Raw genomic sequence first — 22,475 nt, 5'->3', positions numbered from 1 at the left:
GAGAGTGAGATATTCAGATTGACTAAGGATATTTTTTTATACTTCTAATACATTATAGATTTATATCCAAAAAAAAAATATTGAGAAAAGTCATTTGAGACTTAGAGGGTCAACTTGTCAGAAGACTTGACTCAGGCTGGAAAGACTCAGAAAATGTTCTGGTTGTGAAATCTTTGGAGTATGCAACCAGTGGTTAAATGTTAAGTAGCTTGAATTTGAGCTTTGGAGGCAGGGGAGAAACTAGCATTCCTAGTGATCATTGCCCACAAAGCTAGTCAATATGACAGTACAAAATCTTACAGTAAACACTTGGATTTATGTATTTAGCTTCTCTGTGTTTAAAGTGAGGCCTAGATATTACTTAACAGCATAACCAACAAATCATTATCTATGGTGTTATCCATACACCACGGTGTTATGGCTGACGGTATTAAAACCTAAACAATTCCAACTGGAAATATACGGAAGAAAGGATGCAAGTGTAAGTCCATGACAAAGAATGGCCTCCAGACCACTTGTATCAGAAAAAGCAAGGCAAAAACGCCAATTTCTGAACCTCACCCTGGACCAACCAAATCAGACTCTCTGGGGGGATGGGGACCTGAACTTACATTTTTAATATTCTATGTACACTAATGTTTGAGGAAGACTGGACTAAATTTTAAAGGGAGAAACTGCTGTCATTTCAATGGAGGTTAGAACTCATTAAAGACAAATAAACAGTTTAATGCCTAAGGGTATTCTTGATGACATCATCACGGCCATGATTCTTTGAGTTCCTCAAAGGCATACCGGAGATTGGATTAAAACAATCTCTTTGAAGTATTAGAAGAAATACATTCCTGGGTGAGTCAAATGGTAGTTTGTGCTGCAAGAGCCAGCTGTCTGGCTAAGCTTAAAATTTCTAGAACTACAATGAGAACATTTGTTGCTCTCAAGCAGGAATGACAAAGAGAAAATATTTGGCATGAATGCTGTTCTTCTCCTTCCCTCTAGATGCAGATTTCAAGTTCTCAACATAGCACTTTAGGGCAGCCAATCAATTGTAGTAACAAACAAGAAGAAGCCAATTTGTCATTACTTCTCCAGGGCATGGAAGTGGGAGTGGGAAAGATTGGGTTCTCTTTAAAATTTTACACACACACACACACACACACACACACGTGTAATATTCGTGCACAGTAAAATTTACTTGGCTAAATATTTAGAAATTGTAACACAGATATAGTATATAGACTTTGGTGTAATACATTTCAACTTACTCAGATTTCTCTCTACAAGGTATTATTATGTGTCCACTGAAATTTGGAAATGTTACAGTATCTCGAGAAAGTACAGATGACTGGAAGAAGTGACAAGAAAACGTGGACCATGCAAGTCAGAACTGAGTTTCATACTAGATCCCTGAATTTAGATATTATTGCCACAGCTACCCTTTTCCCCTTTACAAAGCCTTGAAACTCATCAGGAGAGAATCTCAAATATTACTTGCAGCAATAACCAACTTACTTGGAAACCTGTTCTCTAAAATAGAAAATTTAAGATGAAATTAGCAAACTACATTGTTTCTTTTCATCTTAAGTTAAATTAGTAGTGCAAGAAAAAATGGAGAATGAAAACATTTATTTTATTGCTTCAACCTTTAAATAGAATTTAATCTGGATTTTTATAAAGAAAAGCTTTATTTGATAATATCCAATAATCTAGTCTTCCTATTTTCTGTATTATCACTTATGTCTTTCCAAATAAACCTGTAGCAGGTATTTTTGAAAGAGCAATATAAGTACTGAATTTATTCCTTCATATAATTGTTTCTGAAAAAAATGATTAAACGTGAAAATTTTCTTATGAACATTATAAAAGCTTGATAATTTTGCAGGGCAAATTTCATAAAACCTATCTTAACTAATTCATTTAATTAGTAAAGCTCATGAAAATTTGAAAACTCTGTCTTATGTTGTTTAGCAATAACAACGGGTGGGAGGAAATAAGTTTTTTCTTAATATATTTTTAGAATAATACTAGAAAAATTTAAATCACACTTCTTTATCCAATCTGGTAAATTAACAGAAGACCTGAATACAATAAGTTCCAAGTACTATTCCCAAGAAATTCTGACTCTCAGAGTTGAAAAGAAGCTGCATGGCAACAACCGTCCAGCTTTTTTTCAGATTTATTACTTCCCTTTATGCATCCTACATTAAGTGCACGTCTAGTCTCTGTCCTAAATAATTCCACTAACAGGGAGGTAACCCTACTTCTTCAAGTTTGCCCTCATGTTGAGGCGAAATCTCCCATAAATCTCCTATAAATCTCTATTCTGCCTGAAGCCTGCTCAGATTATAATTCTAAAATTTAATATTTTTAAATCTAGAATTTAAATTGTAGCTATAATACAAACAGGATAGAGAATTTTAACAAAAGTTACACTGCCTTGTAACGATCCTTTTCATTTGGTAACTCTTTCTGTTATGTCGGCTGTTAATCTCTTTCACAATTAGGAATTCATTCATTGTTTTGGAGCACTAATCTTTGAAGGGGTAGTGGTTGGAAAGAGAAATTAATGAAGTTGCAGAACTGCCAAATGTCTATCTATTAATTTATTTAGTACTTCTGACAGGATCTGATCCACTAGAATGACAGTTACTAAGAGGTTATGTATAGTTATAGACTATATCAATTACATAGATTTATATATAATATATGGTTTTATTAATTTTGATCAACACATTAATTATAGACTGTCCACAGGATGGCAAACATAATATAAATTATTTTTAAATATGTAAGTACGTTTTTCAAATAACATGCTCATTCAGTGTCCAGGTGAAGTATGTCTAAATTTAAATCAATGCGTCCAACTGTTAATTTGAAAAAAGTACCATAAATACACACAGTATATACATAGTTTCTCTATCCTACACATGTAGATAGGACACAAGAAGATGGTAAAATATTATATGCTTTTAACAGAAATTAGTATATTTCTTACCACTTACATATCTTAAGAGATAATCAGCATTTTAAGCTTTAGCCTTTATTTTCTATTTACTTAGCCTATTTTAGTAATTATGAACCATTTGAGTTATATGACATATGTCACAAAATGAAAATGAAGAGACTAAACTAGTTGTAAGGTCCCTTCAATCTTAATGTTTAACATTCAGTAAAACTTGTATTAATAAATCTTTAGTACAGAAATTGTTCACTTTCCTTTACTAAGATTTATACACCAGAGTTATTTAATACATTAAAATTATGCTTCAGTCTCCGTAAATTTGGAAGCTAAGCTTTCATATAAGGATTCATAATTGTTAATTCCTATCAGCATTATCTCAAGATAGCTGTTAAAAAATCAGAGGGAACCAAGAAAAGTTATTAAATATAATGAAAATAAAAAGGGAAGAGAAAAATTTTCACCTAAACTCTAGTCAATTTATAAAAAATGTTGCTCGTTTTAAGATTTGTCAACTTCTCAAGGCAGAATGAGCAGCACTGAGTACTCTTTCTACCAAGATGCTACAGCTGTTTTGACCAAGTTTCTCCTTTATTATCTTTTATAGCTAAGGTAAAATCACATCAACCTGGGCAGCGGTTCTTAAACTGTGGTCCCCAGATGGGCAGAATTGGCTCACCTGGCAATGTGTCTGAAACACACAGTTTTGGTCCTCTCCTTCCCCACTCCCCCAGACCTATGTAACAGAAACTCTGGAGGTAGGGGCCAGCAATCTGTGGTTTAACAAACCCTCTAGGTGATTCTTAATTATACTAAAGTTTGAAAACCACTGGCCTAGAGCAATGCAGAAAAATGTGTATGCATCTGTAAATAGAGCATTCATCTCAGTTTATCCTGCCGGATTTAAGGAAAAAAGAGGAAACTTGGTAATTAAATAGGAAAATAAATGAAATGAATGTAGAAAGTGTGAGATGGCGGAAAAAGTTGCAAAAAACAATAGAACTCTCCCTAATATTGATAAGACTTATTTCCAAACCAATTTAACATAATCAGTTGATTTCGGTTCATGAAAATGAAATGGTAGACTCACAGTGAATAGTATTTTGTCTCCTCTCTACCCTTAAGGGTAGAATTGGGATGACCCATCTATATCCTAATCATCTGATCCCTTTTAAAAATTGACAATTGTTTGAAATAGATGGTTCGGATTAAAGGTTCAATCTGTAAACTATATTAAAGATCAAATAAATTGTATTTGTTAGCACCATACTTCATCCAATCAGATGAACCCTCAAATAAGCCAGTGTCTCTTGGCGGCACCAGCCCAATATATAGGGAATAGTTTTGGATAAGATAATTCCCAGTAATCTGAGGCAGATTTACAGTGGTGGTTGAGGGTAGATTGTGCTTTATTCGTCTGGGGGTTAAATTTCACAGTTAAGTCTTAAAGGCAGTCAGGCCTAAGAGAATGAGCACAATCTTTGGCTTGGTGTCAATTTAGGTTCAAATATATTAGTTCTGAAATACTGAACAAGTTTCTGAATCTCTGGAAAATTATATTAAGATGGGGATGATAAAAGTGTTGTTTATGAGGATTGGAAATAATAGATATAAGGGGCCCAGCAATGCCAAGTATGTGGTAGGCATTCAATAAGTAATAGGTATTAGTAATAATGAATCTTGACTGATTCTTCCTTTTGTTACCACCTTTTCTTTAAAAATGGTCATGGTGCAATTTTTTCTAGAGGCTAAATTCATTTCTGAAATTACCTGTCAATCACGCTAGACAAAACATTTTCTGAAGATCCACTGCGTATTGAAAAGTCGGAGTAACTGACCTCTCAGTCCCTATCATCCCGAGTGAACCGTTTTCTCTTCATCCTAAACTGCTATACAGGAATACATAGGAGAGAAGCTGAGCGAAGTAGTCGTTCTTCTTTCTTAGAGTCTATAGATCTATTTATAGGGCAATTTCTAAATTTGCAAAGTGCAGCTTCAGTTTTCTTTGTATTGTATTCCAACTGTCATTTGAGCAAATAAACAGGATGTAATGGGGCCACGGCGGTAGTGGGAGAAATTCGTATTCTTACCCATTTCCAAAAGAGTATAGTGTATGGGAGGGAAGAAGGGAAGAAAAGAAGGTTATGAGTGATGGAATTTTAGAATTCTATTTTTACACCTGATTATACTAGGGTTTACCCTTTTTGGAGAATTTACTAAATAGCAATTGATAAAATTCCATAACAAACTCAACTGAACCTTCGAAATATTTTGTCCTATTGAAATGCTAGACTGACAATCATTGGTATAAACCACATCGTTACTCTGAAGAACCTAGAAATAATATACAGCAGTTTCTGAAGTAAATTAGCAAAGGACAAGGAATGTTTTGTATCTAGGTCTTGTATACATCCTTATCCTTATACCTAAATCATTATCTTATGGTTCTGTTGTTTTATTTGCTGGGTAGTTTTGGCACTTAGGTGTGTTCTTTTGGTAAAGTTGCTTGGAATGTTTGAAATAGAAAGCTAAGAAAAACGTCTACAGAATGGTAAGGGCAAAGGACTGCCAGACTAAACCATTCTCTCATATCCCACTTAGATTTCAAACAACAGCGAAGCAGCAGCAATCACAAACCTGAAACGTATCTACTAGTTTGACGAGAGGGAGAAGAGAGAAAAAAATTGCTACAATAGCCAGTTCGCTCTCTAGAATTTGTTGAGAGGAGACCAACCAGATTGCTATTGTGAACTACCGCCAGGCTTAAGATTGTTTTATTACATTGAATGTTTCTGCGATGGAATTTTACGTGCACAGATATTTTTGAAACCAACAAAATACACATGTGTATATGCACCTCAAAATACACTTTGTTTACTGTTAAATACTGTCTTTGATAAACAAAAAAGACAGGCCTAGGGAGAAAGGTGCCACTCTTTCTTAATCCTCTCTATTGACAGTGGTGGTGGCACTGCATACTGGAGGAGTGCGGTACCCAAATAAATGCCTCTAAGACAAAAAATTTTGTGTCCTGCTTCTCTTCCCCTCCGATCATCAACCTCTGCGGTTTCTCAAGGCTAAAAACAAACAAACAAACAAACTCATTATGATGTTTTACCTTTGCACACCCTAGTAGTTACAGGTCCTCTAAAGCAGAACAACATGATTCACAGTTCAGTGTCCTTCCTGATTTTCTTTGTTAGACATCATTACTTGTAACAGGAAGTTCAACAGGACCAAGGAAATAGGGGTCAAAGGCAGTACTTGATTCTCAGGAACCACTGCAATGAGAATTGCAGTGTATTATTTATCAATGCAATTTATGGTTATTTAAGGAACAATGACATTTCAGCAAGTGATGTGAATTTTTCAAATTCTTTTGTCATGTGGAATATAAGAAATGATTACAGAAGTTGTAGAGACAAGTGATGCTTCCAAGAATGAGACCTCATATAAGATAATAAAAATATTTCTTTTAAAAAAATTAAAGCATAGGATAGTTACGTAGTCAGTATCTAACAATTTGGTCTTAAAAAGCACTAGGAAGAAAGTTTTATTTTGTGTGGCTAGAGAGATACATACGTGTTATAAAACTGTATGTTCTTTTGGGTAACATCACAGGTTGCTGCACTGTAATAGTTTTTAATCTAAAGAGAGACTCTCTTACTCACACTCTCCAATTCTGGTATTCTCCATCTATCTTTTCTTTCACACTCTATTGATACAGAATCGCAAAAGTTTAGAGTAGGAGGGAACCTTCGCTTCTAGCACAATCTTGTTCATTTTTCATATAAGGAAGCCATCCAACAGAAGTTAAATGATTTGCTCAGGGTCAGGCCACACATACTGGCAGAATTAGGTCTTACTGTTCTTTCTCAATGCTCTTTTAAAGGCTAAATAGAGATTTAGTTTTGAGAATGACTTCTTTCTTTCATTTCTGGTAGACTGATTTCTTTTTGTTACAGGCAAGCAAAATAATAAGCCACTACTTTTCTCTTCTCTCTTTCTTCTTTTATATCTGCTACCTCTAGGCAACAACCTCATCGAATCCACAACAAATACTAAATAAAATCCTGAAAATGAGTATTATCGTACAGAGCCATTTTTTCCTAAGAAAAATACAACACTAAATATTTCTGAATATAGGACTCTCAGATAAAACAAATTCTGACTTAATCAGCTCAAATAAAATAATCAGACTTAGACCACTATTTTGATAAAGACAAAACCAACAAAAGCATATTTTTCCCCAATCTTGCACTTTGAGCAACTCTAACTTTTAAATACTATGAACACTTATCTTAGGGATTACTTTTCGTTTTCTTTACCCCTATTATTTCCCGGAACAATGAAAACATTGAATAGAGTAACACTTCAGAAACCAAATATAAGAAACATGAGAGGACAGACAACAACTATTCAATCTGAAAAATATGTCAACAACATTAAAGAAGAGACTGTATATTCCATTTAAACGAGTATTTTCTTCATATTCACATCACAAACTAACTTCACCGCAGCAGCACTAATTCATTATGAGTAACTTTATTTACTGCTAGAAGCCGCTGGCCTCAATAAGAATAAGTGATTTCTCACAAGAGATTAGAAAGAAGCTGAAGTTTGGAAAACACAATTTACCAGAAAGCACCACCATGGGAACTTCCCTGATTGAGGATGGGAAATTATTAATATTTTTTGAGCCTAAATTTAGGCAAAACTCATTCCTGAAGGTGAATTTACCTTTCTTTTGACCCTCTTCTTTAAATAAGGAACAATACATATAGACCATTTTAAGAGTAAACAAGTAAATACCAGATTCTTACCAATGTTACAGATTCTGCAAAGAATGAGTTACTTATCATAAAAATAAAATAAGCAGACTCTTTTATGCTTTAAAAATATATGTTTAAAACAATCCCGTCTTTTAACAATACCCCTCTCAAATTTTCCAAACAGAAAATCATGTTGCCAGTCATGGAGATATTACTCTAAAGATTAAATCAATGCTTTAATTTTTTAAAACTTTTAACATTTTCATAAAATCTACAGATACCAACCCATTAAAAAATTCTACGTCAACTCATATATTCTTTAAGATATTCCTAATAGTATTGGATATCTACTCTGATAGGTACCTTCAGGGTTCAAGTCTGGGACCTTTACTATTTCAGATAATTTTTTCTTGGTGGTCATTAGAACTAAGTAACCTGAAGTACAACCTTGATGTGAATGAAAAGAGAATTATGATTTTTTTTCTTTGGGTGATGGTGGGGTTTGGGAACTATTAAAGCAGCTTTCCCTACATTTTTAGGAATAATAATTATGCTAACTTCCTTTTTAAACAATTATATCTACTGTTTCATATTCTTCCAGCAGATAGTGGAGATGGTTTAGTTGCACTTGGAACCTCATAGCCCCAAAGTTTTTACTCTCTCCCCAAATCAGCAGGGTACCCCTCGGGTCCCAAGGACATCTGACAGACTCTGGGTCCTTCAATGCGGAATCAATGCTCTAAACTCTCAGGACTAGTGTTACCCCTTTGTTTAGTCTTGGATTTGATTAAGTTGCTAAATGAATTATTCATTAATAACCTTACACCTTTTCATCATAAAGATAAATGCTCCTGTTAATAAGTCAAAAGATCTCAACAGACTCATAACATAACCTTTCACTATAGTTCTAGTTCTCATTTGCTCTTACAATGAAAAGGTCTTTGGATAAAAATAAGATAATAACAGAATTAGTAAAAATTGACTGAAAGTGATAACTTGTTAAAGATTTTAAAATTTGGGTGTTTTTCATTAGAGAACACGTTTAATCTAAAAAAACACTTGGTTAAACAGTTTAATATCCTGGCAGTCCCGAACTGTATTACTTCAGGAAAAAGACCAACGCTTTTTTGGGGAAAGGAGGGGGGGAGATAGGAAGACAAGGTGGTTAGAGATAGGGAAGGGAAACTGAATATTTATAATTTTAAAATTAATATATACATGTATTTGCATTTTAAGTAAATACCGATGGGATTCATTAAAATTTTCCTTGAGGTTCCCTTGGTGTGCTAATATAAATTAAATGATGTCTTAATTAGATCAAGTGTGGTATCTAGGTAAAAGGGAAAAAATTCACTTAAAATGATAGATCTAAAATTGATACTACTAGGTACAGTATAATGTATATATGTTTTCATCTGTATGTTTAAAAAGAATATATGTATACACACATATGCTTGTATATGCAGAGTAACTCTAGGAGGATAAAGAAGAAACTAGTAACATTGGTTGCTACTTTTCACTGTCTACCCATCTGTAGCATTTAAATTATATACTATATGTATGTTTTCCTTATTCAAAAATATTGATTAAAAAGCCACTACTAAAATAAATTTAATTTTAAAAATTAAGTCAAATTAAGAAAAAGACTAAATTTTTTTACATTATACAAGAAAATATACTAACACATAGATTGTTTTTCTAAGCTCCACCTACACAAATTTCGGTATATTTACTTTATGACAGAGTAACTCGGATCCAAACACTCAATTTTCATATGACATTAAACTGGGAAAAACAAATTTTCCCTGTACTTCATTGCTACAGCTTTGTGGATTATAGATTGTCACAACAACATGCTAACATCCTTTTTCTCTTCCTCTGATGGGCAAGTCATTAGCCACCATTTCTCTATGAAGTTCAAGAAATCTTTAGGAAACTTCAGAAAGATTTTATGAATCCTATTTGGCAGTGATAAACATTACACCTGTATTATTCTATTGGCATAGAATCAATTTTAACTTCTCTTTGTAGTCTACTTGAGATTTTATCCTGCCAAAGACGTTTGGTGTTTTGATAAAGACAGACTTCAAACTATGTTGTGACTAAAGCTAAGCCCTCACATAAAGCTTGGAACAGGATTTGATAAGCAGTTTCAATGAAAGACATTTGGAAATAAGCAGGAAAAAAAGTCACACTTATGAAAAAATTATTTTCAGAACACCACTTAAAAATTCAAATTAAGTCCTAGTCTCTTAAATATTAAAATAACCATAAAACAAAATCTAAAGGAATGATAGTACATACATCAGCTTTCGATGTAGCTGCTTACTAAAAATGAGTGTCTGAGGGTGTATTCCAATTTCATCCTCTTCAAATTGTACAGCTCAGATAAATGTTTATTTTACTGAAAATATTTGCAAAATTACAATATAAATACATGATTATATTAAGATGACTATATATAATGTATTCTTATCCAGAGTTATAAAATGAATGCAATAAATATAGCATACTCTTGATGAATCGTCAGTACACAGTGTTTCTTAGTAAAGTACATACAACCTATTATTAAGCAACAATTATCTAGTTTTCAAATGTACATCTTAGGAAGTCTTTAGGATGGAAGGATACACTAAATCCCCCAATACCCTTTTTTGGTTGGTGAAAGTGAGCTCTTTTGCAAATTTTGAAATAATATATTTATTTTAGCAATTGTTCTTAGCCTCTTTGCATTTTCTTAATTTGAAACTTTCTTTCTTTAGTCTGTGTATTTTCTTAATGACGCCGTATCAGCCAACCACACTTTTAATTCTAATACAGTATCATGTACTGTCTTTTCATTAGTCAGTTAAACATACAGCAACAATGAAACAGAATCATTAAAAAAATCTGTTGTCTGCACAAATTCCCAAAATTAACTTTCAGGGTATTATGGGGAGTCTCAACTAGATATAGTCTCAACTGTAATACTAATCTGGGCTAGAAACAGTTTTTTATTGATTCTAGTCCTTAAGAATACAAATATGAGTTCTACTTTAAAATTCTTTGTTAAATGTATTGGGATTTCTTTCAAAAGCATCTTCTACCCTTCTCCATTACACTGATTGAATGGGAACTTGTTACTACAGCAGTTTCAACACAAACATACGCATGCAAGAGATCACCCTACAGATTCTAACTACATAGTTATTGAAACACATCCCACCTGTCAAGTGGCATAAATGTACATTTTCTATATACAAAAGGTAAAGTGCATTATTAAATTAGTGAACTGACAGATTGTCTGCCTGGACCATATAGCTTTCAAATAGACAAATGTGAAATTCTCCCATTAGAACCAATTATTTCAAGAGGTTCCAACTAGCTTTTCCACCCTGTCATTTATTTTTTGGCCATGCTCTTTAGTGCAAATAAGCTTGTGTTTGACTCAAGTTTAAGGGACATGGCAGTTTGGGGCTTTAACAAGGAAAATTATAAAATGTGGCAGAACTTTAATACTTTTATAATACATTGCATCTTTTGCATATAAGCAACAGATCAGTGCTGCTTTCAATTGCTAGGAGCACACTGCCAACTATTATGAGGAACCCGTTTCCAAATTTCATACTATTAGCTTATATTATTACAGTTTTGAGTCTGTACCACATTATGCTTGGATTATTATGTGCAAACATCATCAGTGTTTTAGAATTATACAGTGAACTAGTAATTTTGGTTACTAACTTTAATGCTCATTTTTGACTTCTAACGTAGTTGCCTTAAGAGTTTAATGTCTTCAAGGCAGGGATCCTATTATTTTGTAGAATACCATGTATATTGCAGCTCCATTTATGTTACATATGACAACAAATAAAACGTATATTGCACAGATAAGAATAGTAGCTTATTTTATAAGATACATGGCAATACATGTCCTAATACCAGAGTTTTGAACTGGATCTTATTTGATTATGGCTAATGAATGATTGCCAATTTTAAGTATAAAAAATCATAGCATCATTTCATTTTTCAATGAATACATTAACTATAAAAAAATGAAACAAGAGGAGTGGCAGAAGGCTTAATGAGTCTAAATTATATTCAGTTTCCAGTATATATGCATCTATCCAATCTGTAGCTTTGAGATGATAAAAACTTTGAAGTATACATACAACGTAGAAAATCTGGCTGCTTAACTAATTCTTTACTTAAATAATTAATGTCAAGTTAAACTAATAATATTTATATACAATGAATTAAAGATATTTAAGTCTGACATAGTATTGTGTGTGTATGCATATATATACACACACGCACTTATGTATATATATATAGACACATACTCAAATCTTATCAGACTAAAGAAAAAAATCATTTAGACTTAACGGATATAAATATTTTAGAAAGGAAGGTTATAAGAGAGAGTATACAGTCACAGCAATAGTGATAGGAACACTCAAATACTGGAATATTCACAGCTCCAGTTTGCCCAAATCTGACAGGTTGATTATTATTAATAGGCACTATGATGGGCAGCAGTAACAATCAGTAGTACAGTAATTCAAGTGCACATCACTCCTTCATAGACCAAAAACTACCTTTTGTCAACCCTACGATAGTTATTTTACAGTTAGGACTGTTTAAAGATCCTTGCCACTTTTAGAGTCTCAACACCCACCATGTGCTATTAACTCTGGTACTAACATGATTTTCTAACCTTCAGTGGTTCCAGATGGTCCATAATTATAATGAACTAATGAGATTCCTTCGTATTACTTGAGAAAACGTGAAATACAATCTTCAAACCAATACCAGCATATATGTCCGGATTACTGATGGCTTGTTTTTAAGTAACAAACCAGTGAAATTAACTTTCTTACTTCGTATCATCAAGTTTTCTTAGTGACCTTCCTTAAATGTCTTTGGGGACAAACCTCTGGAGGAAAAAACTTGTTAAAATAATTTTGAATTACTTATAGCCTACAAAAGAAGAGCTACATTCTGATCTCAATCCATGCAGCCAGCTCTCATCAATGAGAGCTATATTTGGGGGTTGAAATCAGAGTCTGGCTCTTAAACACGATTTATGGACTTACTGTGTAGGAGGTGAATAAAGCCACGATAAAAGACAATAATTTCATTCATAAAAGAACGCAGCTCAACAGATAAAATTTCAGTCAGTCAACACAGGGTGGGTTGGTACACAGATACACTATATCCACTGGTTTAAAAAATTGCTTAAGTGTTGAAAAATTGCACTTCCTGAAAAGTAATTTTTAATACAGGTAAATGGGTGAGTCTTGTGTAAAGTAAACCTTTTTAAGCATCATAAAGAGCACCTTGGAAAATGCCTGAATTTTCCTTTCAAATATGTTTATAACCAATCTTCAAATAATATTTTTCCCAGGCTGAAAATTTATAATTCTAAATGCTTTTAAGAAAAAGTTGTTTTTTTTTTTTTTCTGGAATTAAAACACCTGGAAAAGCCAGGTTTATACTGGAAGTGTTGACATGGTTTTAAGGGTAGCAATTGCAAAAGTGCTACTAAAATATATTATTACAGATGTATTTTTATATCAGTTAACTGGTGCACCAACCCCTCTGAAATAGTGTTAAAGAAGAAGCATAAAATATAACACCTTGAGTCCATGATATATTTTGGGGAAAAACTTCTCACAACCTTCAAATTAGCATGAAAAGCTAAAACACCAAGATTTCCATAGCAAAGCCATAGGATGAAGCTTCCCACTCAACAGTGACATAAAAGTAATTCTTGAAACTTTAAAAAGTCAATATGAGTAGATGGTACAATTAGCAGAGGTGAAGATGGGATTGTAACTAGCTTAGAATAACCAATTAAAACTCTCCCATGGCTTTGATATGGCAACTATAAACTGCAGGGTTACCACAAAATTTGAAATGATAGAATACTACAGTAACTCTAAGATTGGATTCTTTAACGGTACTGTTTAATAATTAGTCATCCAATGGACAACATATTTCTACTTGTACGTTTATAAATATATATATTAATACTGTACTTGAGGTCAATTTCTGTTTCTGTGGTAACTTTCCTAGGAATTAGCTTGGCAGCTTTTAATGAAGTAGGGATGGAATACTTTTTGGGGGAATTTGTTAAATAGAAATTCACACTTCCATATTAAGTATATGTATCTTTTTTTCAGGATTATGTCATAGTGCAAGGTAAATCTTAGTTATGGTACTTAGAAGGTCAGAATGTCACATTTTGTGCTGATTTGAATACTTCAATAGTCTGGAGCAGTTGAAGCAGCTAAACTACTTAGCTCTGGGAAGGCTGGAATTCCCATAAGAATTATAGTGTTCTATGTATAACATAACATGAGAATCAGACTCCTTGAAGTATAAACTACTAGAGGTATTACTAATAACAAAGGGCCAAAAAAGAGGAAAAACTTCTTCAAGTGATTATGGATCAGTACTTTTAGCCAATTTATGATTTTAAATTTTGCCTGATGGAGTTCAATTTCACTCTAGTCGAGGCATTCTTGTTCTTCACCACTGGCCCTTCTGCCATCCATTCTCTTTTCTTTATGGCTGTTGCAAATTTTCCTCATCTCTTCTTCATACTTGATAAAATTCTCCCCAAACCTTGTCCAAGCTTTGAATGGAACAGTAATAGTATTACGGTAAGGTGGCCTCACCTCACTTACCTTCAGGAAAATTCCATATTTATTAGAGCCCACATCAAAGTAGAACCTTTTATTGTCCACTCTGAAAGAAGTCCCCTCGGGGAGTTCCAGTTGGTCATCGTCTCCACCTCTTCGTTCTTCCATCTCCCCTTCACCATAGTCTTCAATCAGCTGAACCAAGGCATCACGAAACTCAATCATTCCCTGCGCTGGGAGGACAATAGTCTGTTCTTGGCCCAAACTGTGGCCAAAATAACCTATCATGCCAGTCCCCCGCAGCATGGTTTGTCTAATCCTTAGGAAACGACCCCGCTGATTTTCTTTGAGGTCTAGATAATACTTCCTATTGTCCCTCTCTATGTAGTCTGTTTTGAGGACACTGTGAGGGTGCTCTTCGGACCCCACGGACACGGGTGGGGAAGGTGCCGAGTGCTTCTGTCTCCTCCTGGAGCCTGGCTCCTTCCCGTGGCCATGCTCCGGCCGGTGGCCTTTCAGGCCCAGGTGGGCGTAGTGCTCGATGAAGTCCCCTAGACAGTCCTTCAGCTCCGCTGCCACAGACAGGGAGAGGGTCAGTTTACTCTTTCTGATATTGTCCTGCCGGCCTCTCCCTATCCAGACTTCGGCTATCTTTAGGAACCGGCCCCGGGAGCTTTGCTTCACGTCTAGGTAAAACCTCTTTTTCTGGATGTCCACTCGTTTGGAGGCCAGCTCCTGGATTTCGGCTGCGCCCCCAGCCTGATTAGGGGTGGCCGAAGCCGCGTAGTGGGGGTAGTGGGAGTGCTGGGCCTGGGGATAGAGTCTACTCTTGCTTAGGCCAGAGCCCCCTACATTCTTGCCGCCGCGGCCACGGCCACCGCCGCCGCCTCCCCTTCGCCTGGCTCTTTCCATCTTCAGCTGCAAGTGACAAACAGACACACGGGGTGGGGTGGGGGAGGGGTGTTGAGAATAATCGCAGACGCCCCTCGGCCTGCGCTGCCCCCGCCTCCGCCCGGGACCCCCACACCGGGCCGCGCTCGCACGGTGCCGGCAGCCGCAGCGCTCGGCTCCCGCTTCTGCCGGACGGGCGGCAGCGGCGGGCGGCGTCTCCCGACTCTGCACCGCGCACACAGCATCCCTCCGCCGCCCCGGCCTCCCGCTCCCGCTCGCCGCCGGCCGGCCGCCTCGGGCTCGGCAGCCCCGGGGTCCCCAGCCAGCAGACACTCACATCAGCGCTGCCATCACCGCCGCCGCCGATGCCCTTCACGACCGCCGCCGCCGCCAGCTCTCGGCCCCTCTGCTGCAGCCGCCGCAGCCGCCGCCCCCTGCCTGCTCCCCCGCCGCCGCCGCTCGCACCGCCCCCCGCCGGAGCAGCCGGGCAGGGGCATCGCCTGCGGCGCCCACCGCCGCCGCCCCTCCTGCGGCCGCTGCGGGGGCCGCCGCCTCTCTTCGGGCACCGGCCCGACACCCGCCGGGGAGGGGAGGGGGGAAGACCGGGCGGGTGGCGGCGGGGGGCGGGCAGTGGACCCCGCCTCCTCCAGCACAGCCTGCTGAAGGGAAGAGGGAATCTCGCGCTCTCCCTCGGGGCGCGCCCTGACCGAAGCCCAGCGAGTGGGGATGCAGCGCAAGTGCGAGGTGACTGGACAGGTGTGACGATGGGAATGAGGACCGGGGTGGCAAGAGTGTTGTGACTTCTCCAGGTTCCGCTGGGATGTAGGACTCAGGCTGCCCACCGTCACCCGCATAGAGACTACACTTCCCAGAGTGCTCAGCGGCAGCGAGAGTCCCCGCGCATGCGCACCGCGTAGCCAGCCGGTGGAAAGGCTGCAGCGCCGCGCACCGCGAACAGACGAAGGGGGCGGGGCGGGGCGGGGCGGGGCGGGGCGGACTTGGAGGGAGGAGTGGGGAAGGTCGGACTCCCAGGACCCAGGCGTATTATGTGCGCCGTGACGCTCGGGCGTGCACTCTGCGACGCGGGAATAAAGTTTGTTGGATTGGTGTTTAGCCTGGATGCCTGGGTTCCGGGTCCTGCTGCCGTGGGGCTCCACGAGTCATCCAGCTGAAGAAGACCCGTAGAACTGGCTCTTTTCAGGTAAGGTGACCTCCCTGCTCCGGCATCCGCCAGCTCCAGACCCTGGGGTATCATTCTAGCCTTCTGCTCCCCGGGAGGTGCTCAGTCTCTTGCAGCAGGCCTCTGGGCTGTGTGTAGGAGATTCCTTAGAAGCGGCATCCTCCTTCCCCTTTCCACCTCCCAGAAAAAGGACCCCCGACCGCCGCAGGCCTTCTCAGAGCTTCGTCAGTCCAAAAGTGTGCTTCCCCGCCCCTTCCGCCCCCAGCTTGTGTGACTGGTTGCCTATCGTGTACCCTTAGGATTCTATCCGTCGGATGTGGCCTATCCTTCTGCAGAAATTGAGGCACACTGTATTTACACAACGGGGTCGAATTGTGTGTAATTTAGCAAATTATGTTGGATTTCTTCTTTTTGGTGAGGAAGATTGGCTCTGAGCTAACATCTGTTGCCAATCTTATTCTTTTTTTCTTTTTCCTTTCTCCCCAAAGCCCCAGCGCATAGAGTTGTATATTCTAGTTGTAAATCCTAGTTCCTCTGTGTTGGATGCCTCCACAGCATGGCTTGATGAGCGGTGTGCAGGTCCCAGCCCAAGGGGAACCCCAGGCCACCCAAGTGGAGCGTAGAACTTAACCGCTAGCCACTGGGTGGCCCCTACCAATTTAACCATTTTTAAGTGTACAATTAAGTGACATTAATTACACTCACTATGTAACACAACTATCACCACTGTTTCTTAAACTTTTTTATCATCCCAAACAAACTGTAATTGGTCAATTAAGAAATAACTCCCCATTGTCCCCTCTGGCCAGCCCCTGGTCACCTCTAGTATACTCTTTCTATGAATTTGCTTGTTCTAGATATTACATATAAGTGGAGTCATATAATATTTGTACTTTTGTATCTGGCTTATTTCACTCAGCAAAGTGCTTTCAAGTTTCCTCCATGTTGTAGCATGTATCAGAACTTAATTTCTTTTTATGGCTGAATAATATTTCATGGTGTGTATATATACTACATTTTGTTTATCCATTTACCTGTTGATGGCCACTTGGGTTTTTTTCCACTTTTGGCTATTGTGAATAATGCCGCAGTGAACATTGGCTTACAAGTATCTGCTTGAGTCCCTGTTTCCAATTTTTTGGGGTGTATACCCAGGAACGGACGTGCTGGATCACGTGATAATTCTATGTTTCGTTCTTTGAGGAGCTGCCCAACTGTTTTCCACAGCAGCAGCACCATTTTACATTCAACCAGCAATGTTACAAGGGATCCGATTTCTCCACATCCACTCCCAAACTTTTCTTTCTTTTGTTTGATTATAGCCATTTTAGGTGGTGACATGAGCTGGGGTCTTATTATGGTTCTGATTTGCATTTCCTCGGTGACTCATGATGTTTAGCACCTTTTCATGTGCTCATTGGACATTGGTATATCTTCTTTGGAGAACTATCCAAGTTCTTTGCCCATTTTTAAATTGAGTTGATTGTCTTTTTATTGTTGAGGTGTAGGAGGTCTTTATATATTCTCTTTATGAAACACTTATCGGATATACAGTTTGCAAATATTTTCTCCCATTCTGTATGTTGTCTTTTCACTTTTAGATAATGTTCTTTGATTCATAAAAGTTTTAAATTTTGATAAAGTCCAGTTTATCTATTTTTTTCTTTTGTTGTTTGTGCTTTTGGTATCATGTCTAGGAATTTGTTCCCCGATCCAAAATCGTGATGATTCACCCCTATGTTTTCTTTTAAGAGTTTTATAGTTTTAGCTCTTGAATGTGAATCACTGTATTTATTTAATTTATTTTTATTTTGAGGAGGATTAGCCCGGAGCTAACATTTGCCACCAATCCTCCTCTTTTTTGCTGAGGAAGATTGGCCTTAAGCTAACATTTGCTGCCAATCCTCTTCTTTTTTTGCTGAGGAAGATTGGCCCTGAGCTAACATCCGTGCCCATCTTCCTCTACTTTATATATGGGATGCCTGCCACAGCATGGCTTGATACGTGGTGTATAAGACCTCACCCGGGATCCGAATTGGTGAACCCAGGTGCTAAAACAGAGCGTGCGAACCCAACCACTACACCACTGAGCCAGCCCCTGAATCAATGTATTTTGAGTTAATTTTTGTATATAATGTAAGGTAGAGGTCCAACTTCACTCTTTTGCCTGTGGAAATCCAATTGTCCCAACACCGTCTGTTGAGGAACTCCTTCTTTCCTTACAGAATGGCACTCTTGTCAAAAGTCAAGTGGCTATAAATGTAAGGATTAATTTCTGGAAGCGCAATTCTGTTGCATTGATCTATATGTTTATCCTTATGCCAGTACCACACTGTTTTGATGTGGTAGCTTTGTAGTATGTTTTGAAATTGGCAAGTGTGAGTCCTCAACTTGGTTCTTTTTGAAGACTGTTTTGGTTAGTCAGGGCTCTTGCAGTTACCTATGAATTTGAGGATCAGCTTTTCCATTTCTGTAAAAAAAAGGCTGTTGGAATTTTGATAGAGATTGTGTTGAGTCTCTTGATAACTTTGGGTAGCATTGACATCTTAGCAATATTAAGTCTTTCTTCTGTGAACACTGGTGTCTCTCCATTTATTAGTGTCCTCTTTAATTTCTTTCAGCAATGTTTTGTAGCTGTCAGTGTACAAGTTTTTCACCTCCTTGGTTAAATTTACTCCTAGGTATTTTATCCTTAGATGCTATTGTAAATGAAATTGCTTTCTTAATTTCCTTTCAAATTGTTCATTGCTGGAGTATAGAAACACAGCTGATTTTTGTGTGTTGATCTTGCGCCCTGAAACTTTGCTGAATTTGCTTATTGGACCTAGTAGATTTCTTGTGGGTTCTTTGGGATTTTTATATATAGGATTATGAATATAGTTTTACTTCTTCCTTTCCAATTTAAATGCTTTTTATTTCTTTTTCTTGTCCAATTTCTCTGGCTAAAATTTCCAATACAGTATTGAATAGCAATGGTGAAAGTGAGTAGCCTTGTCTTGCCCCTGATCTTAGGGGGAAAGCTTTCTGTCTTTCACCATTGATTATGATGTTAGCTGTAGGTTTTTCATAAATGCCCTTTATCATGTTGAGAAAACTCCTTTGTATCCCTAGTTTTCTGAGTCATTTTATCATGAAAGAGTGTTGGATTTTGTCAAATGCTTTTTCTGTGTCCATTGAGATGTTCATGTGTTTTTTCCTTCATTTTATTAAGGTGATATAGTACATCGATTTTCTTATGTTGAACCACACTTGCATTCCTGGGATAAATCTCACTTGGTTATGGTGTATAATCCTTTAAATTGAATTATTTTTTAACAAAATCACTTTGATTGCCCTTGAGAATAGATTATAGAGATAAGAGGCAATGTGATGTGGACCAGGTTTTTAGCTGTGGAGGTGGTTGAGAGGAGGTCGGATTTTGGCTTTATTTTGAAGGTAGGGCTAGCAGTATTTACTAATAGATTGGATGTGAAGTGTGAAAGAAGGAGAGGAGTCAAGGATGATTCTAAGGTTTTTGGCCTAAGCAATCAGAAGGATGGAGGTACACTTACTGAGAATTGTAATTTCAACAGTGTGGGACGGTTTGGAGAAATTTTATACACGTTGAGTATAATATGCCTATTAGACACTCAAGTATCTAGTAGATAATTGAATTACAAGTTTGAAGTTCAGAGGAGTGGTCTAGGCTGTTGATATAAATTTGGAAGTCATCTTTGTGCTGTAGATAATTTTAAAGCCATCAGACTGGATGTGATCCACAAGGGAGTGAATGTTGATGGAGAAGAGAATGAATAGGTCTGTAACCTGAATCTGGAATGCTGTGATGTTTAGAGTTTGGGGAGGTAAGGAAGGACCCGAAAAGGATACTGAGAAGGAATTCTTACTGATGTAGGTGGAGGCTCAAGGACTGTCACAGAAACCTCATAAAGTGTTTCAAGAAGGTGAGAGTGACTAATTATGTCATGTGCCGCTGTTGTATTGAGCCAGATGAGGACTGAGAATTGACTATAGGATGTGACAACATGAAAGTCATTGGTACCCTTGCTGTGAGCTCTTTGGTGGAGTGGAGCAGTTCCAGTGGGTTGGAGAGACAATGGAAGGAGTGGAAATGGAGATGGTAATCTAGATGACTCTTTTGAGTAGTTTTTCTGTAAAGAGGAGAAGAAGAATGGAGCAGTTAGCCAAGAGTCAAGTTTGTTTGTTTTTTTAAGATGGGAGAAATTGCAGTATATTTATATACTGATGGGACTTTTCGACTTTTCTGGTAGACTAATAGAGAGGGAAAAATTGATGATCCAGGGGAGAGGTGAAAAATGCCCTAGAGGAGATGAGAGAGTGTGGAATCTAGTGCATACATGGAGGGGCTGGATTTAGGAGCACAGATAGCTCATGGGGATATATACCTATCTATATCTACTAGATACATATGTATTTCTTGTCCTCCATAATAACATGGGCCAATTCCTAATTCCTTATTTATATATATCTTCTGTAGTTGGCAAGCTGGAGACGTAGGAGAGCCGATAGTATAGTTCCCAGTCCGTGTCTGAAGGCCTGAGAACCAGGAGAGCCAATGGCATATGTTTCAGTCCAAGTTGGAGTCTGAAGGCAGAAGACTAATGTCCTAGCTTGAAGACAGTCAGGGAGAGGGAGTGAATTCTCCCTGACTCAGCCTTTTTGTTCTAGTCAGGCCTTCAACAGATTGGATAAGGCTCGCCCACATTGGGGAGCGCAATCTCCTTTACTCAGTCTACTGATGCAAATGTTAATCGCATCCAGGAACACCCTCTCAGACATACCCAGAAAAGTGTTTGACTAAATATCTGGGCACCTCATGGCCCAGTCAAGTTCGCACAATAAAATTAACCATCACAGTGAGTATATGGGCATAGATACAATTATGTGAATAAATTTCAGGGTAGGAACTTGTGAAAGTTCTTTTTTGGTTGCTTCTATTTTAAGTGAAATCTGAAACAAGGTCATTAGCTGAGAGTAAGGTTGGGGGAAGAGTTATGATAGGTTTAAGAGGAGAAAGTATGAAATAATTATCTTAGAAGGGGAGGGTAATAGATTAGTGAAAAGTTGTAGAATTGTTAGGAAGCTTGTGGGTCCACTGGAGGTTGGTGGTCACAAATTTAAGGTGAGACCAGTCACCATGGTTGTGTTTTTTACCTGCTCCATTCCTTCAGCTGCGTAGGTACAGGCACAGAGTAGGCAGAGAATTTGTTTTGTTCAAGGTTAGAGTTTTGTCAGGAGAGAATAATGAAGCCAGAGACAGGCAATAAAGTTAAGGGAATAAGCAAGGAAATGGGTATAACTTTGCAATTTAAACAAGGAGGAAGTAGGGACTATTTGGGGGTGAGGAGACTGAAAAGGTAAAAGGATTTGGATTATAGGTCCTAGTTGGATCAAAAGATTGTTTGAGTTGAGTTTCTAGAGGGAATGAGCTTGAAAAATAGGAGATGTTGATCGGAGAGTGAGATGCTTGGAATTTAGATTCTGGAAGGATTCAGTCGGTAATAACATGGTATCCTCATGTGGACAAATGAGTGGAGCAGGGTGTAGGCAAGATTATTGGAGGAGGACTAGTCAGAAAACTGGGAGATAGTATCTTCCTCAGAAATTGTGCATCAAAAGTCGTGACCCACTGGACCAATAGAGGGGGAGAAAAGGTAGGATATAGATATAAATGGCTACAATACTGATGGTGATGATGATGATAACGGTCCATTAACACCCAACTCAAATACCCTCGACTTGATCTATGTCGAACACTGCAAAGTTAGGTATTGAGTTACATATGGTTATGTTGCGACTGATGGTCAACACATAAGCCCTTCGTGGACTTCTGTTCTTTGAGCTAAGTATTCTTGTAAGAGTGGCAGGTGATGTAAGGCATCTTTTCTAGTTGTCAGTTTGAAATCCGTCACCAAAGGCTTATTATAATGCAGCTTTTGTAGAAGTTTTTCTTGGTTTTCTGTGTAGGCTTCTTCTTTGGCTTGTTTTATCTCTCAGGACTGTGAATAATTTGATGGTGAGAAGGCAGGCAG

The 22,475-nt window shown here is 38.0% G+C and overlaps 2 protein-coding genes across 36 annotated transcripts in view; one reads left to right on the top strand and one right to left on the bottom strand.

The window, feature by feature from the left end:
- PURG (purine rich element binding protein G) overlaps positions 1-16,035 on the bottom strand; it is a 34,544-nt gene extending 18,509 nt beyond the window's left edge. Inside the window, exons 1-2 of one of the 2 annotated variants that reach the window (XM_003364228.5) lie at positions 15,583-15,705; positions 14,400-15,272 (exon numbers count right to left, since the gene is read on the bottom strand). In XM_003364228.5, coding sequence (XP_003364276.1) covers positions 14,400-15,266 — 867 coding nt within the window. In that variant the 5' untranslated portion in view covers positions 15,267-15,272; positions 15,583-15,705. Of the gene's footprint in view, positions 1-10,106; positions 15,273-15,582 lie in introns of those variants that run through there. The other variant, XM_005606339.4, reaches the window with a different exon arrangement.
- A 179-nt stretch (positions 16,036-16,214) lies between these two features.
- Positions 16,215-22,475, top strand: part of WRN (WRN RecQ like helicase) — a 124,655-nt gene continuing 118,394 nt past the window's right edge. For 15 of the 34 annotated variants that reach the window (XM_070253424.1, XM_070253420.1, XM_070253422.1 and 12 more), the window contains exon 1: positions 16,225-16,446. The gene's annotated coding sequence lies outside the window, so the exon portion shown is untranslated. Of the gene's footprint in view, positions 16,447-22,475 lie in introns of all 34 variants that reach the window. The other 19 variants (XM_070253431.1, XM_070253416.1, XM_014736585.3 and 16 more) reach the window with 10 other exon arrangements.

This window comes from Equus caballus, chromosome 27 (assembly GCF_041296265.1).
Source record: "Equus caballus isolate H_3958 breed thoroughbred chromosome 27, TB-T2T, whole genome shotgun sequence".
Lineage (NCBI taxonomy): Eukaryota > Metazoa > Chordata > Mammalia > Perissodactyla > Equidae > Equus > Equus caballus.
This window is presented reverse-complemented; position numbering and strand designations above follow the sequence as displayed.